At 43.9% G+C, this 17351-nt stretch overlaps 1 protein-coding gene across 13 annotated transcripts in view; it reads left to right on the top strand.

Moving 5' to 3' along the window:
* The window catches only part of FHOD3 (formin homology 2 domain containing 3), a 456486-nt gene that overhangs the window by 287987 nt on the left and 151148 nt on the right, over positions 1-17351 (top strand). For all 13 annotated transcript variants that reach the window (XM_032859586.1, XM_032859585.1, XM_032859591.1 and 10 more), the window contains exons 8-9: positions 2595-2689; positions 9151-9294. In XM_032859586.1, coding sequence (XP_032715477.1) covers positions 2595-2689; positions 9151-9294 — 239 coding nt within the window. The remainder of the gene's footprint in view (positions 1-2594; positions 2690-9150; positions 9295-17351) is intronic.

Raw genomic sequence — 17351 nt, 5'->3', positions numbered from 1 at the left:
GTGGAGGGGTCAGATCATATGGTTTACAGTTCTAACACAGGACCACCCCCTGCACGCGCACACGCGCGCGCACACACACACACACACACACACGGATACACACACACTCTGTGTGGAGCAAGCGGAGGTGGGGAGGGGGCGTTGACCTGGACCATTTAATTCCAGCAGGTGCAGCTCCTGGAAGTTGACCCCCCGGTGCTTCCCATGGGCTAGCTTGAACCCTGTCAAGGCTGTTGTGTTGCACCAAAATGATGCCTCCCCTTCATCTTCTTTCTTTTAAATGTTTCCCATTTTCTGGCCCCAAGAGAATCAAAGGAGAGTAAACATTCATCTCAACATTGTAGGAATAGATGCAAGTTTCCAGGCTTTGAAGTCCCTAAAAGGTAATCAGATACCACAGCTGAAGAACACATGTTTCAATTCATTTTTTGACTAAATTGAGCCAGTGTTTGAGTGTGTTCATTATAAAGGATTAAATGGCGTGCACACGAGTACGTCTGTAGGTGAGAGAGAGGAGACGGTCTGGCTCAACTTCCTTCTCTTTGGGAGCCTGCCTTTGCTTGTTGGCTTTTCCTTCCCTACGGCCTCTTTGGCATCTTTGGCTCCAAAGCATGCAACCGGAAAGACGTTCTGGGTCCACTAGCACCCTCGGAAATGCTTAGCTTCACCGCTATCTCCCGCAGTCTCCCTTGTAACTGTATGTGGGTAACCCTCTAGAACCCATGTTTTATGCTGAGGTTGGGAGCGGAGCGTGAGTAATGCCAGTTGTGCTGGTCCTGAACACAGGAGAAGTGGTTGGAGTGCTCGAACAGCACCTGGACGGCCCAAGACCTCCTGACCATAAAGATTGCCTGTCATGAGGGCAGAAACAGTTACTTTGCTGGGGCTTGAAGAACAGGTGTGGACTTCAGAATAGTTTGATGGTAAATATCAGCCAGGAGATAGGTCAGCAGTTAGCAGACAGGGGCCATGCATTTGTGTCTGGAGTTAGAAAGGGTTAGAGAAGCTTGCCTCATTCTGACCAACAGGGCAGTTTTGTCCCAGGAAAGTTTTTCTGTTTGTTGCCTAGGAGAGCCAGCAGACCTCTATATTAAACTATATCTGTGTTTTTTAATTTTTAATTTTTTATAAAGATATATTTTTATCCCCAGGGGTACAGGTCTGTGAATCACCAGGTTTACACAATTCACAGCACTCACCATAGCACATACTCTCCCCAATGTCCATAACCCCCCCCCCCTATCCCAATATATCTGTGCTCTTAACCTTATATAGTAGGTGCCTGTTCCTTTTTAAAATTCTCCTGACCTCCTTTCAACTCTTACTGTGTGCATTTGCCCTCTGGCTCTTTTAAAGTTGCTCCGGCCTGGGCACCTGGGTGGCTCAGATGGTTGGGCATCTGCCTTTGGCTCTGATCATGATCTCCAGGTCCTGGGATGGAGCCCCACATTGGGTTCCTTGTTCAGTAGGGAGTCTGCTTCTCATTCTGCCTCTCCCTCTCCCCCTGCTTATATTCTCTCTCTCTCTCAAATGAATGAATAATAATAAAAAAAACCCATCTCCAGCTTAACCAGCCTCATACCCTCTCAAAGATCCCCACTTACTCTTCAGACCTATTATGTGCCAGACACTGTGCGAAGAGATAAGACAGAGGTCACTGCTGCCCTCGGGGAGCTTTGTTCTCAAGGCCAGCAGATCTGCTCTGGTAACCCACCCAAGAACCTGCATGTGGAAGCCACAGATTTTACAGTATTTCGGGATTTACTTTTACCAGCAAAAATAAGCAATATCCCTTTGAGATCTTTATAGAGAGAGCAAGCATGCCAAGGGCAAGGCAATACTTCACTTCAAATGTTTATCTCAAACACAGGAAATCACGTCCAGATTTTATATCCCCTTTGTGACCTTGGCCTTGACGTGGCAGTCCTGAATGTGATGGGTTTTCCTGCTGCTGTCTCTGGGAGCCAGGGAATAACCACCCCTGAGTCTTCACTTGCAGAGCCCCATTTAAGAGCCACTTCTTGAGCAGGGCTCTTGGCGACCATCGGCACAAATACTTGGTGAGGTGGGTTCTTTGTAGCCTGTCGAGGCTGAAAGAGTATTTGTACCTGGTTTGAATAGAGATAATATACTTCTGTTCTTGAAATGCTGGCTAGACAGATTTCACTGGTATTTCTTGGGAGTCCACTGTTTGAGTGAATGTAAAAATCTCCCATGTCCCCTTTCCTTGTAGGAGATCAGAGCCTAACATGCTGCTGGACATACAAAGAGTATTTATCAAGAGTTTCCATGCTCAGAGAGTGAAATGCACAGGAATGGATTTTTTTCAAATTGCATATTTAATATAAAGGGAATTTTCAGGCAAATCGAAAGCCATGTGGACAACAGAGAGTAACATTTTCAAGTGGATGAGAATGATGTGGTATATTATTGACAAATTACTGACGTTCACTCTAAGGATAGTGTCACACTTTGAAAGTTGGTGACTGAACGACACAGCCATTATTAGGTGATACGTCTTTGGAGAAACTGCGATATGAGTTGGGTGAGAAGCATTGACTTGCCATTTTAAATGATTTTTCTTTTATTCCTAGGAGTCAAACCCTGGTCAAATATTATGGAAATCCTGGAGGAAAAAGATGGGGTCGATACAGAGCTGCTGGTTTATGCGATGACTTTAGTGAACAAGGTTGGTTGATGACTGCTAAGGGTTGTATTATGTCCCCTTTGAAGGGATTCAGTTATGCTGATGTCTTAACCCCTAAGAATATCTGTAAATGTGACCTTATTTGGAAATAGGGTCTTTGCAGATACAGTCAAGCTATGCTGAGGTCATTCAGGTGGGCCATAATTCCACATGACCGGTGTCCTTAGAAGAGGAAAAGAGACACTCAAAGAGGGAAGACGATGTCTGCACATGCATGTGAGGAAGATGGCTGTGTGAAGACAGAGGCAGATTGTAGAGATACATCTCTTAGCCAAGGAATGCCCAGGATTGCCATCAGCCAATGTACGAGGACACGGGGAAGGGCCTTCCTATGGAGCCTTCAGGCAGTATGGCCCCCCTGACACTTTGATATCAAACTTCTCATCTCTCACACTGGAGAAAATATATTTCTGCTCTTTTAAGCCACACAGTTTGTGTTAAATTGTTACGACAGCACCGCCCCCCCCCCCCCCCCGGAAACTAACACAATGTGAAAATCTACAATTTACCCTCTGAGGAAGAGCCACATCACATAGGCCCGCATGTTGGTGGCTGGATCCATGGCTACAGTGTTGCTGTTTGCCAGAGGAAACCCTTTCCAGCTGCATGTGGTGTGTGTGCCTGCGTGTGTGCTGGTGCACATGTGTGTGCAGGCCTGGGACTGTCTGTGGGCTTTCTCTGCTTTGGTTTTTTCTAACGAAACCAGAAGTATGACAGAACTTCATGATTACTTTTCCTACCAAGATGTCCCCCTTAAAAATATTATTCCTTAGGAATATAAATTAGGAAGTTGGGGGGGCTCCTGGGTGGCTCTGTTGGTTAAACATCTGACTCTTGGTTTCGACTCAGGTCATGGTTGTGGGATTGAGCCCCACTCGGGCTCCACGCTCAACACAGACTCCAATTAAGATTCTTTCTCTCTCTCTCTCTCTTCCCCTCTGCCCTTCCTCTTGTTCATGTGCACATGCTCTCTTCCTCTCTTGTTCTCTCTCAAATAATTTTTTTAAAAAGAATATAAATCCACAAGTTTTACCCTAAGAAAATAGCTTACAGCTCGGGAGAAATGAAGGCACACTTGTTCCACTGCTTATTGAATTCTGACTGCTGGGGGTGGGTCCCGTCCTCCTTTTATGAAGGTGGTATCACCCTTGTGCTCTCCTCCCTCCCAACACATCCCCCCTGGTCACTGGCTGGGAGGATGGTAGCTGTCTTAAGGATCCCTCCCTGGAGAGGGTGCTGACACCATACTGCCCTGGGACAGCCCTCTCTCGGGACCAGAGTCCCTTTCTCCTTGAAAATGTCCTGCACATGGCTCTGCCCTACACCCCAGGAATCACACCAACCACCCCATGGGCCTGCCTTTCCTCCCCGAGCTGCTGGATGTAGGCCTACAGTACGAACTGCAGTGATGCAGAGAAAATTTAGAACCTCTCCATGAAGTACAACTAGAGAAACATTTCCTCTGATGAACTGGGGACACAGTAGTAGAAAGCATCATGAGAAGTAATTTCCACTAGATACTTAACTGTTGTGCAGGCTCTCAGGATTAAAACAATGTGGTCCTGGCTCTTTCTTCAGCAGACAGATGATGGGAGCAGAGGAGCTCTGAAAGAGATCTCATCGCGCAGAACAACTCCCTCTAGGACTGCTGTGGGGGTGGGGGGCATGACTTAGCGTCATTAATGATTTGGGGGCGGGGCTGTGCCAAATGGAAATAACCAAATACGTCCTTTGACCAATACTGAAATGAATTCCAGACAAAATAAAGTGTTCAATGTAACACAACAAATAGTGGAAAATTAAGAAGTAGAGGTGAAGATTAGTTTGTCTCTGGTAGGAGAAGATTATGTTAATCATCAAACCTGTCAAAAAGAATCCAAAGAGAAGGACTTTTTAAATATTTCACTGCATAAAATTATAAACAGATCTTTTTTGTAAAATGAAAACCGCAAACAAAAGCTAAGGGCAAGCAGCAAATTAGGAATTGTTTGCAAAGAATGGGGCAGAAAATTATATAACCCTCAATATCTTAAGAACCCAGTGGAAAAATGAAGGACATTAAATCTATTAAGATGAAAAGAAATATACAGTAAAACAACAAACGTTTTCCCTCAGGGCTCATTGTCAGCGATTGCTTTTTAATGAAATGCCATCTGTTGATGAGGACACCTGAAATTCTTCTACGGTCCTGGTGAGGAATGGGCAGTACTTTTCTGTAGTATAATCCTAAGAATTCCATTTATGCTTTCAAATGTCTTTGTGAGTTGATTTTACCTTGCAATTTTAAAGCAATTTTCTGTTGTTGTTGTTTTTGAAGATTAAGGTCATCTATTTCCTGTCCTTTTCAGTCACTGACATTGTTTTGGAAACCATGGACTTCAGCAAAAATGGAATTTTCCCTCTTGTCCAGTGTTTGCCATTGCGATGTTACCCATCCTATTGGTGGAGGGTGCGCTGGGCGGTTCTGATGGTCCCAGCAGCGTTGGTTGGGGGGTATGGGCCTTCTGCTGCCAGTGGCTGGCAAGGACCCAGCACATGTCACATTCTTCTTGGCATCAGATGGCGCTTAATGTCCAGGAATTCCTCGCTTACTTTTTCTCTCTGGCGGTTCTGTTTCCTCTTTCATTAGCTCTGGCTCAGGGGAAAGTCCTATGGACATTACTCCAAATGCCATCCTTTCCCCCCAAAAGGTCAAATAAACCACTGGCACCCACGCTGGGTTTGTTTTCCTTTGTTGAATTTTAGTCCTGTTTAGTGCCCCAGTGAGTAAAATCTTCTGAGATCCCAAACAAAGAAAAAATACATCAAAATGCTAATACAGGTCTGGAAAAAATTCAGACTTTGAAGTCTGGGAAATTATTATATTGCTTTTCTAAGTTTTCTTTCAACAAAATAGAAGATGGACTAATAACATGGAATTAAAAACAGGAACATTTTATGACAAAACAAGGGTGCTACATTTTAGCCTGCTTAGGGTTCTGAGGCTGGTGTCTGCTCTCTTTGCTGAACAGGGACATTAATGGGGGGTTTCCAAGATCCATACTAATCCCCCCCCCATTCCTGCTCCTACCCCTTGACCCCATGTTGTCAGATCTGAAGGAACATCAGAAGCTAACAATTTCTCATGGTGCAAGCTAACGCTCTACAATGCCCTGTCTTGATCCAGCTGAAACCCCCTCAGTGGGAACCCCCCACTTTGAGGTGCTCAGGTACTGACCGCCGTAGAGGATAGGAAGAGGCTGATGAGGGGGCCTGAGTCACAAGAGGTATTACTGTTCCTGTTCCTGTGAGGCTGGCCTGGAGGTTTCAGGGAAGGGGGTGGAGGGGAGGTAACCTGGATGGGATTCATGCTGAGTACTCACCTTTGTTTTTATATTTCATTTATTGCTGATTACCATACCAGAAACTTGTAAAAAAAAAAAATTCAGCTGTGTCAGCTGTAAAACTTGTTTAGCTAGGCATATGCATAGCCTTCACAGTTAGAATATAGAACATTCCCACCTCCCTCCAGGTCTCCCTCATGTTAGCCTTTAATCATGATCTCCTGATGGCCTCTTCCTACCCTGACAACCGTTCTCTCGCACTGTAGTTTGTCATTTCATCCCCATCAAATAGGACCACACAGGAGAGATGTAACCCTTTGAGGCTGGCTGCTGTCACTCAGCGTAACGCCTTTGAGGCCGATCTGCTCCAGAGCGTGTTAACAGCTGCTCCTTTCTGCTGCTGCAGATACACCACGTCGGGTTCTCCCACTGAAGGAGACTTGGGTTTTAACAGCTTTTGGAGTTCACAGATAATGTTGCTCTGAAAATTTGTGTGCAGGCATTTGGCACCCTGTAAGAAAGATTTGATGCAATCAGTGAGAACCCAGGAGAGGTAAAGAACATGTCCTTTAGGACAGAAATTTCTCCCTTGGAGAGAGGCCTTTGAAGATTTACCTGTCACCAGCCCCGGAAGGATGAGGTTTGAGAGAAAGCAGGAAAGGGGGGTCATGGACGTCATCTGAAAATGAAGGCATCAAGAGACGTCTGCCTCACAGACTTCCTGGGGGTAACCTCCACCTTTGCCGGAAGGAGGCACTTTAGCCATGAGGTGTCAAGGTAGAAATTAGAGGACAGGACCCAGGGAGCGGTGGGGGAATGGCACAGTTTGCTGGGCATGTTAGACCATTAGCTGAAGACAGGTGAATGTGTTTCTAGAATGGTTAGTCCTCTTCGCCTGCAACTGGAGAAAAGCCCCTGTGTTTGTTGGTGGCAGAAGGCCATCTCCCCTGCAGCCACACGCCAAAGGGGTTGGTACGTAGGCTTGGCTCCAGCCCAAATTTTCACGGTGGAAATGACAAATGACCTCTTCATACCCTCACTTCTGGACCTATTATTGAGTAAGTCTCCCTGAGTGTGTTTGGTTCTTTGGACCTAATTGTTTGACTAATAGTAACCACAGCCCCCCCACCCCGCCCACCAGCCATCATGGTTGGGCTCGCTAAGGCGATGGGAATTAGATCGAGGAATTTAACCCTTTGGAGACTTTTATAAGCAGGGAAAAGAGGAAAGAAGAAGGGAAGGGAACTGAGGAGAGGAGAGCCCTCTGTGCCTCCTTGTGACCCTCCACAGTTGAGTAGGAAGTTTTAAATCCAACACTAAATGTCAACTCAGCTAGGTTCCTCAAGTGGGGGATTTGGCAGGGCCCGCCATCAGGGCATCTCCATGCACCAGCCCGGCCCTGGCTTGGGGTCCTGTTTTCTTTTCCTCATCTTTTAATAGGCTCAATGGTTTTCACTAAAACCAGAAGTTGGATCGTTCTGATGACAGGATTCTTTGAACGGCTGCATACTTTCTCATTTAGTGTCAGGAGCGAGGGACCCCTCTGGGGATTGTGGTCAGCTAATGCGGAGGTGCCACCTTGCCTGACACTTGCATGTGCTGCCTTGCCTGACACTCACAGGTGCTGGCGCGTGCTTTCCCACTTGGCCCCATAGGTGTGAGCACCTGTTTATTACAGAGTCTGACTGGTTTACAGCCTCCTGCTCTGGGTCCTTGCTGAGGCCCCTGATGGACTAAGTTATCCTGTCCCAGTTATTTTTCACTCATTTCTGATCTCAACAGCAGTAAGTTGTATCCTCTTCACTCAGCATTGAAAGAAAAAAGCCATTATTTGGGTCATAAATAGAGACGTTCTTTCCGATTATTAATAGCTTCCCAATAGAGGCATTGGAAAAGTGGTGCTGTGAACAGTTCTTAGGACAGTGTTGGTCTTTTCTGAGTTCAGAATAATTTTGAAATCTATATAGAGGGTTCTTGGAAGTGCAAAGACAAATAGGGAGTAAAGACCCGTGTTTGGAATTCCAGGCCAGAATAATTTGTACAGAAGCATGAGTGTGTGAGTAGAGGAGAGGTTGTCCCAGGTCTGTAGGAACTGCTTGTTCCCTCAGGCAAACCCCTTTCCTCCCTAGCCATCCTCTCATGAGATAAGGGCTTGCAGTAAATCACCTCGAGGGTCTCTCTAGTTCTGAGCAGAAGGCCCATCTGAGAGATCATCCTTCTTTTAAGAGACACAGAATTCAAAGAGAAGTCAGCTCCTCCCCCCACCCCCACCCCGCACTTGGGTTATCCTTTCGTCTTTTGGTTGCTGCTTTGGAATTACTCAGGTTTTCCTAAATTACTTAGACCAAGGGGAAGGCCGACCCAGTTGAAAGAAAAAGGAATCATGACATTGTTATAACTCCAGCTGTCGGTAGATTGGTCCTAACAGGAGTTTCTCATCATGGAGCGTGTTAGTTTTCTATTGCCATGTAACAAATTACCACAAATTTAGCAGCTTAAAACAACACAGACTTATCATCTCACAGTTTCCATGGGACAGGCTCCAGGCACCGCCTAACCGGGTCCTCTGCTCAGAGTCTCACAAAGCTGTAGTCAAGGTATCGACCAGGACTGGAGTCTGGTCTGAGGCTTGGGATCCTCTCCCAAGCTTTTGTGGTTGTTGGCAGAGCTCATTTCCTTGCAGCTGGAGAACTCGTGGTGGCTTGCTGCTGCTTCAGGGCCAGCAGGGTCATCTCTCTCCTAGTCTCTGAGCTCCGGAAATGCCTAAACCTTCTTTAAAACGGCCCACCTGATTAGGTCAGGCCCACCCAGAATAATCTTCCCTGTGATTAACTCAAAATCAGCTGCTTTGGGTGGTGAATATCTGTAAAATCCCTTCCCTGTGGCCATGTAATGTACTTCAGTGATGGGAGTTTCCTGCTTAGACTCAAGGAAGGGGATTATACAGAACCTATATACCAGGGTGGGTTTTTGGGGTGCATTCTGCTTACCAAACTAAAGGAGTTTTTTCTCAAATGATCTGATCCTCTGTCTTGGTTTGTCCCATATAGTTAAATGCTGGCTGCTGCCTAGCCTTGAGACAGTCCCCTAAAACATGTTCGTGTCCCGTTCTTTCTTCAGACACTGTCGGGGTTGCCAGACCAGGACAGCTTCTACGATGTGGTGGACTGCCTGGAAGAGCTGGGCATTGCGGCCGTGTCCCAGCGGCACTTGAACAAGAAAGGGACGGACCTGGACTTGGTGGAGCAACTGAACATTTACGAGGTAACAGCATGAACCTTCTGGATGGCGTCGTACAGCTTGTCAGAGGCTGAGGTGGACGCATTCTAGTCGCGTAATTCTGAGCGTGGGGCAGCAGCATCCACAGCACCCGGGAGCTTTACAGAAGGTAGGTTCTGGGGCTCCCCTCCCCCCAGACCTCCCGGATCGGAAGCTTGGAGAGTGCGCACAGCCGTCTGTACGGTGTAAGCCTCCAGGCACTGCCAGGGCTCCCTCAAAGGCAAAAACCCCCGAAGAAGGAGGCACTCGGTCACTCGCTTACTGTTCAAGATACTACACAGCTTTTCCTTTTCCTCTCTGGTCTCTCTTGCCTCGTTATGGTGTTTTATTTGCTATTTAAGGCCCTTGTAAGGGAATAAAAATTTAAACTTTAAAATATTAGCATAGATTTTACCATCCATTTTTGTATTGCACAATGCCAGTTCAAAACGCAACTGTAAGAGCATTTACCTTCCATGCAGAATCCTCTGCAATTTTCAGTTCCGAGCTCCTACAGGCCTGTGTATCTTGTTCCTATCAGAATGGTGGAAACACCACAGGGGATGAACTCTGTTGTTACGTCACTTCTTGACATGTGTTCCTTCTGTTAACCCTCTCCCTTCAGCTGGTGAGTAAGGAAGGGCTGAAAGGGAGAGTAACTGTGGGCTGCCTTATCTTTCCAGTTTTTCTATGTCATTTCAGCATAAGTGGATGCCCAGTACAGCAGAGTAACCCAGGTAAGAAAGGATGTGGTAGGACCCTTGGTTTGCCATCTCTGTGCATTCAAAGCCACTTCTGTTTGCATGGAAGGCCTCTGGGGTTCCAGGGCTTAGTTACAAGGGAACACACTTAACCTTGTACTCATTTTGGTTCTCACTGAGCTCCCACGGACCGTGCAGCTCTCAGCACTCTGTGCTAATGTGTGCAAGGATTTGCACATGTGCCTGTTGCAACTTCTTCTCCTCCCATGCACACGTTCCCTTGTTCCATTGGACTTCACTTGTAAAACACATGTTAAGGGAGGCCTGGGTGGCTCAGTCTGTTAGGCATCTGACTCTTGATTTCAGCTCAAGTTGTGATGGCCATGGGATTGAACCCCATGTCGGGCTCTGACCTCAGCATGGAGTCTTCTTGTCCCTCTCCCTCTTCTCCTCCCCACCCACCCGTGCTGCTCACACACTCTCAAAAAAAAAAAAAAAAAAAAAAACAACAACAACAACAAAAAAATCCACCCAGAAATGTAAAGATAAAATTAATAAGAATTTCAAGCTAGCAAGAGTATTAAACCAAGCACAGAGCCCTGCAGAGTGTGAGCATGGAGCCCTGCACAGTCGCACCTGTGACCCATCCAGGAAGGTGGCCTTGATTTGGGTGACACCTCATGACTTTGTGGCCTTGTTGACTTGAGTTCAAACAGTTCCCTGTGGGTTAGTTTTAAGCCAAATGCCCCCTTATTAAAATTACTTATCTGATGTGATTCTTGTCTGGACTCTGAGGGTTAGAGCATATCTTATGAGGGGTAAACCACATTCCTTATTGCAGATCCTCACTGTCCCCATTTCCTTTCTTGGCCTGAAGGGTGCGGAATCTGGAGATCTGATTCCCCTCGGGTGTGTGACTAAACGGGAAAGCTAACTACTTTAGACACCTGCTTACCCATAATAATGGTGTGAACTAGGCTATCCTTGAGGACTTTGTCCAGAATGTACTCATCATCCCCAAAAGAAACCCCATACCTATTAGCAGACACTCTCCATTTCTCCCTGTCCCCATACTGCATACCCCCAAACCACTAATTTACTCTCTCTCAGATTTGCCTTTTCTAGACATTTCCTATAAATGGGACCATACAACATGTGACTTTGGGGATTAGCTTTCACTTAACATGTTTTCAGGGTTCAGCCATATTTTAAGCATGTATCTGTACTTCCTTTTTGTGCTAACTTTCCATTGTTGGATAGCACCACATTTTGATGATCTGTTCATCACTGGATGGACGTTTGGGTTATTTCCATTTGGGGGGTAGCTATGAATAATGTTGCTATGAACATCTGTGTACAAGTTTCTGTGTGGACATCTACTTTTAGTTCTCCCGGCCATATATCTAAGAGTAGAACTGCTGGTCATAATGGTAACTGAATGCATAGCTCTTTGAGAGACTGCCAGACTCTTTTCCACAGAGGTTGCCACAAGGGTTCCAAATTCTCTTCATCTTCCTCGATGTTTATTATTGTCCTTGTTTAAAAATCACAGCCGTCCCAGTGGGTGTGAAGTGGTACACATTTTGGTTGTGATTTGTATTTCCCCAGTGACCAATGATGTTGAGCCTCTTTCCTTGTGCCTGTTGGCCATTTTTCTATTCTTTTTGTGGAGAGATGTCTGTTCAGATCCTTTGCCTATTTTTAAATTGGGTTGTTTTGTCACTCCTGAACTGTAAGGATTCTTAATATATTCTGGATACTAGATCCTTATCAAATATAAATTTTAATATATTTTTCCCAGTATAAGGGTTGTATTGTTCTACTTCTGACCTAACTGATCAGTCTTATTCATAGTGATATATAATTTTAATCTTCCTTTTTCCACTTATAAAAATGATGTACTTGTTGAGGAATATGTAAGTGTAAGAGCAGAAAAATCACCCATGATTTTATTATTAACCATGGTTAACATTTTGATCCATTTTTCTAGCCTTTTTTGGATAGGTAGGTGTACGTTCTTAACTATGGAGATAATTGTCTTTATATGGTGTTGTGTACTGAATCTTTACTGGTAAATATGTTGGAGCCATTTTTTTGTCATTAAATCTTCAAGAACTTAATTTATTAGGGACACAATAGTCTGTCCATATGCATGTACCATAATATAGCCAATCTCCTTTTTTTCAGATTTGGATTATTTTCAAACTCTTTGAGATTAGAAATGCTGTTATGACGGACTTTTTTCATAAACTTGTGTGCATGGCTAGAGCCCTTGGAGGGATATCTCCCAGTTAAGAGCCTCCATTGGGATTTTCCTAGATAGAAGTGGAGAGACTGACATGTAATTTACTATTTGCTGTAAGTCATTGTCATAAAAAGTGACAGATGAAGGACAGAACAGAATTATCTTTATGTGATCTTAGGAGAGATCAGAAGAAGCTGAATGAGAGATACTTGTTATCAGAGCTTAAAGCTTCCCATAACTACCCAGCAGGCCTATTCCTTGTGTCCCTGCTCCGGGCATCTTCTCCAGCTGAACCTTTTTCCCCCAGGTATGTGCTCTGACTTATGTGTGTCATTATCACTGGCACGTGGTATTGGAAAGCCAGTGGATGGTGGAGGGCCATATTCTTATGGCTCCTAAATGAGAGGTTCATGTAAGAATACCAGAGATGGAGAAGGAAGAAACCAAACACAGTTGGCTTACAGGAAAGTGAAAGGTGGATTTTTCCCAGTACAGATACTTTCTTACCTTCGCTCCTTTCCACCCAATCGAAACTCCCATCTCTGAGACTGCTGAACCAGAGGCTTACAGGAATACAGCTTTGGATTCTTTGTAATCAATATATATTGGAAGATGGCATAATGCAGGTAAATTTGCCATTAGTGAACCAACTAGGAGATAATTTTGAGAAGTGGCCTGGATACCTACTCCAGGAATTGGTGTTTATTTCAGGCTGCACATGAGCCCACCCAACTCTCAAGCTACCTCCTCATCTCCCTCTTCCCCTTAACACCAACGTTTTCGAAGGTTGTTCTCCAGTCATTATTTTCTTTTATCAAATTGCATTTGCTTCATACGTTTAGCACCAAGGTCATATCATTCACAAATAATAGCATCTCTGTGTTATTTAAAGAACAATAAAATAAATGCCTGTTGTGATGGTTAATTTTATATGTCAACGTGACTGGGCCACAAGGTGCTCAGATAATTGGTCAGAATGATTCTAGGCGTGTCTGTGAAGGGGTTTCTGGATGAGGTGAAGACCTGAGTTGGGAGACTGAGTCAAGAAGATTTCCCTTGCCAGTGTGGACAGGCCTCATCCAGTCTGTTGAGTGGACCAAATTCTCTCTGCCTGGTGGTAACAAGCTGGGACATTGGTTGCCTACTACCTTCGAACTCCCTCTGAGACTAATCCCATTGGTCTCAGGCCTTCGAACAGCCGATCTTGGGTCTTGTTTGCCTCCACAATCACGAGAGCCAATTCTTTATAATAAATTTCCACATATATCCTATTTATTGAGTTTCTCTGGAGAATCCTGACTGGTACCCTCCTGTATTTAAGAATCAGGGCATTAACAGGAACTTGGAAATGTCTTTTGTAGCCCTCCCTGGTGTTATCCACTAGCCTCAGCCCTATTCTTTTCTTTTCTTTATACTTTTACCTGAAAATCATTTATTCTGTGAGCTAACGCAAATGCTCAGATTATCAAATCGGTTGACAGATCAGAGATCTTGTTACCTAGCTGTGCTAATTTAGTTATGCTAATAATTTCAAGAATACAGACTTAAGAGATGAAGAGGGACCAAGGAGGGGTCTGTCTTAGGTCTTTTCTTCATGGCTCGGATGTGTACTCTCAGACCCAGAATAGGAGAGGTCTCCAAGTGTGGGGGTCACAGGTTCCCCGCCTGGTGAGTAACATTCCCTTACAAGACATCTCTACTTCATATCTCAGAGAGTCATGGCTGATGAGGCCATCGATCTATACTTACCACAGGTAACCCGCAGCCAGCTGACCCTTAGCTAGTCCTGTGCTGGTAAGGGCTTTCCAGAAACAAGAGCTCTCATTTTAACAAGTATCACTAGGCTGTTTATTAAGTAGGCTGGTTATCGGCATACTTAACAAAAGACTAGAAGTGGTCATTTGCCTTTTTTCATTCTCCAGAGGCGTTGGTCTGTAAAAGGAGTAAAGAGGTCACAGGCCAGCTGTTCTAACTCCTTCCTCCCAGTCTGGATCCCTAAACAACATATGTTTAATTATGTCTGTTCTCAAACTTTTTATAAAGAGAAATATATCATTTGTACCCTTTTATAGTTTTCTCATTTGATTGTTGTTTTTAAACCTACCCATGTTGCGGCACTTGAGTGGCTCAGTCGTCTAAGTGTCTACAGACTCTTAATTCAGCTCAGGTTGGGATCTCAGGGTTGTGAGCCCAAGCACTGTGCTGGAGTCGCCTTAAAAAAAACCAAAAACACAAAAACCAAAAAAACCTACCCACGTTATTGTGTGGCGTACTCACTTACTCATTTTACTGCTGGTGAACTTATGACAGTTTATTTACCCGCTGTTCTCGTAATGGATGTTGGTTGGCTCGTGGTGGTGTTGCCGGACAAACAGTGTTGCTGTTGAGTCTTCTTGGACTTTCCTCTTTGTGTGTATATGCAATACTTTTTTGTGTAAGTATCAGTTTTATTCTTGCTTTATAAAAATATTTATTTTTTCCGATGTTCTATTTCTGATTTTTTTTGTTATGTTAGTTACCATACAGTACATCATTAGTTTTTGATGTAGTGTTCCATGATTCATTGTTTGCATATAATACCCAGTGCTCCATGTGATACCTGCCCTCCTTAATACCCACCATCGGGCTCACCAATCTCCCCACCCCTCCTCCCTCTAAAACCCTCAGTTTGTTTCTCAGAGTCCACGATCTCTCATGGTTGCTCTCTCCCTCGGATTTCCCCTCCTTCATTTTTCCCTTCCTTCTCCTAATGTCCTCTATGCTATTCCTTATGTTCCACAGGTAAATGAAACCATATGATAAGTGACTTTCTCTGCTTACCTTATTTCACTCAGCAAAGTCTCCTCCAGTCCCATCCCTGTTGATACAAAATCTGGGTATTCATCCTTTCTGATGGCTGCATAATATCCCATTGTGTATATGGACCACATCTCCTTTATCCATTCGTCCGTTGAAGGGTATCTTGGCTCTTTTCCCAGTTTGGCTACTGTGGACATTGCTGCTATGAACACTGGGGTGCATATAGCCTTTCTTTTGGCTACATCTGTATCTTTGGGGTAAATACCCAAGTAGTGCAATTGCCGGGTCATAGGGTAGCTCTATTTTCAACTTTTTGAGGATTATCTGCAGTAAATAAATGTTCAACATTTGCAAATCAATCAGTGTGGTAGAACAAATTAATAAGAGAAGAAAGAAGAATCACATGGTCCTCTCAATTGATACAGAAAAAGCATTTGACAAAATACAGCATCCTTTCCTGATTAAAACTCTTCAGAGTATAGGGACAGAGGGAACATTCCTCAATTTGATAAAATCCATCTATGAAAAACCCATAGCAAATACCATTCTCAATGGGGGAAAAACTGAGACCCTTTCCCTTAAGATTAGGAGCACGACAAGGATGCCCACTCTCACTTTATAAAAATACTTAGAAATTTTTGTCCTCTCTGATGATTTGCTAGAATTCCCTTAGGGAACTGTGTGGGCCTGTGTGAAGAGGAGTGTGTCTGTACGTGCATGTGTGTGTCTGCATGCATGGGCTGGGGGGTGGGGCAGGAGAAAATCTTTGGCAACTCCATATCTTTACTGGGATCTATTTTGCTAAGTTATATTTTCCTAGGAAATCATTCATTTATTTTGGATTTTAAATGGATTAGCAAAGAGACATATTATCTCCTATGAATGTTTTTAACTTTCTCTGTGTCAGTGGATATTTTCCCTTTGATATTTTATAATTTTTGTTTATAATTCTAGATAAAGTAGTTTTGTCTATTTTGTTGTTTTTTAAATAATAATTTTGACATACATGATTTGCACTGCTTTTCTGTTTGCCACTCAATATTTTTTTATTTTTTTCATTTATTTAATTTTTTAAACTTATTTTCAGCGTAACAGTATTCATTGTTTTTGCACCACACCCAGTGCTCCATGCAATCCGTGCCCTCTCCAATACCCACCACCTGGTTCCCCCAACCTCCCAACCCCCGCCCCTTCAAAACCCTCAGATTGTTTTTCAGAGTCCATAGTCTCTCATGGTTCACCTCCCCTTCCAATTTCCCTCAACTCCCTTCTCCTCTCTAACTCCCCTTGTCCTCCATGCTATTTGTTATGCTCCACAAATAAGTGAAACCATATGATAACTGACTCTCTCTGCTTGACTTATTTCACTCAGCATAATCTCTTCCAGTCCCGTCCATGTTGCTACAAAAGTTGGGTATTCATCCTTTCTGATGGAGGCATAATACTCCATAGTGTATATGGCCCACATCTTCCTTATCCATTCATCCGTTGAAGGGCATCTTGGTTCTTTCCACAGTTTATTTTGAGAGAGAGCAAGAATCTCAAGCAGACTCCCTACTGAATGTGGCCCAGAGCCCAGCATGGGGCTCTATCTCCCCACCCTGAGATAATGATCTGAGCCAAAATCAAGAGTCAAACACTCAACCTACTGAGCTACCCAGGGGCTCCTCAATGCTTGTTTTTAAAATTGAGGTACAGTTGACATACAATATCCTATTAGGTATACATCATAATGATTCAATCATTTTGTACATTATGAAATGGTCCCAGGATAAGCCTACTTATCTTCCACTGTACAAATTTCTTACAATATTATTGACCATATTCCCTATGCTGTACATTACAACTCTATGACTTATTTATTTTATAACTGGAAGTTTATACTCCTTAACCCCCTTCATCTATTTCCCCCACCCTCTGAGCCCCTCCTTATTCTGGTAATAGCTTGTTCCTTGTATCTATGAGCCTGTTTTGTTGTTTTGTTTTTTCACATTCCACATATAAGTGAAATAATATGGTATCTGTCTTTCTCTATTGGACTTATTTCACTTAGCATTATACCTTCTCGGTCCACCCATGTTGTTGCAAATGGAAAGATTTCATTCTGTTTTATGGCTGAGTAATAGTCCATTGTGTATATAGACCACATCTTTTTTATCCATTCATCTGTCAGCGGACACTCAGGTTGCTTCCATATCTTGGCTATTGTAAATAAAACTGCAATAAACATAGGAGTGCCTATATCTCTTTTGAATTGGTATTTTCATTTTCTTTGGAGAAATACCCAGAAGTGGGATTGTTGGGTCAAATGGTAGTTC

Source organism: Lontra canadensis, unplaced genomic scaffold (genome assembly GCF_010015895.1).
Source record: "Lontra canadensis isolate GAN:19392208 unplaced genomic scaffold, GSC_riverotter_1.0 scaffold17, whole genome shotgun sequence".
NCBI classification, from domain to species: Eukaryota; Metazoa; Chordata; class Mammalia; order Carnivora; family Mustelidae; genus Lontra; species Lontra canadensis.
The sequence above is the reverse complement of the archived record's forward strand: the minus strand, read 5'-3'. Positions and strand labels throughout refer to the sequence as shown.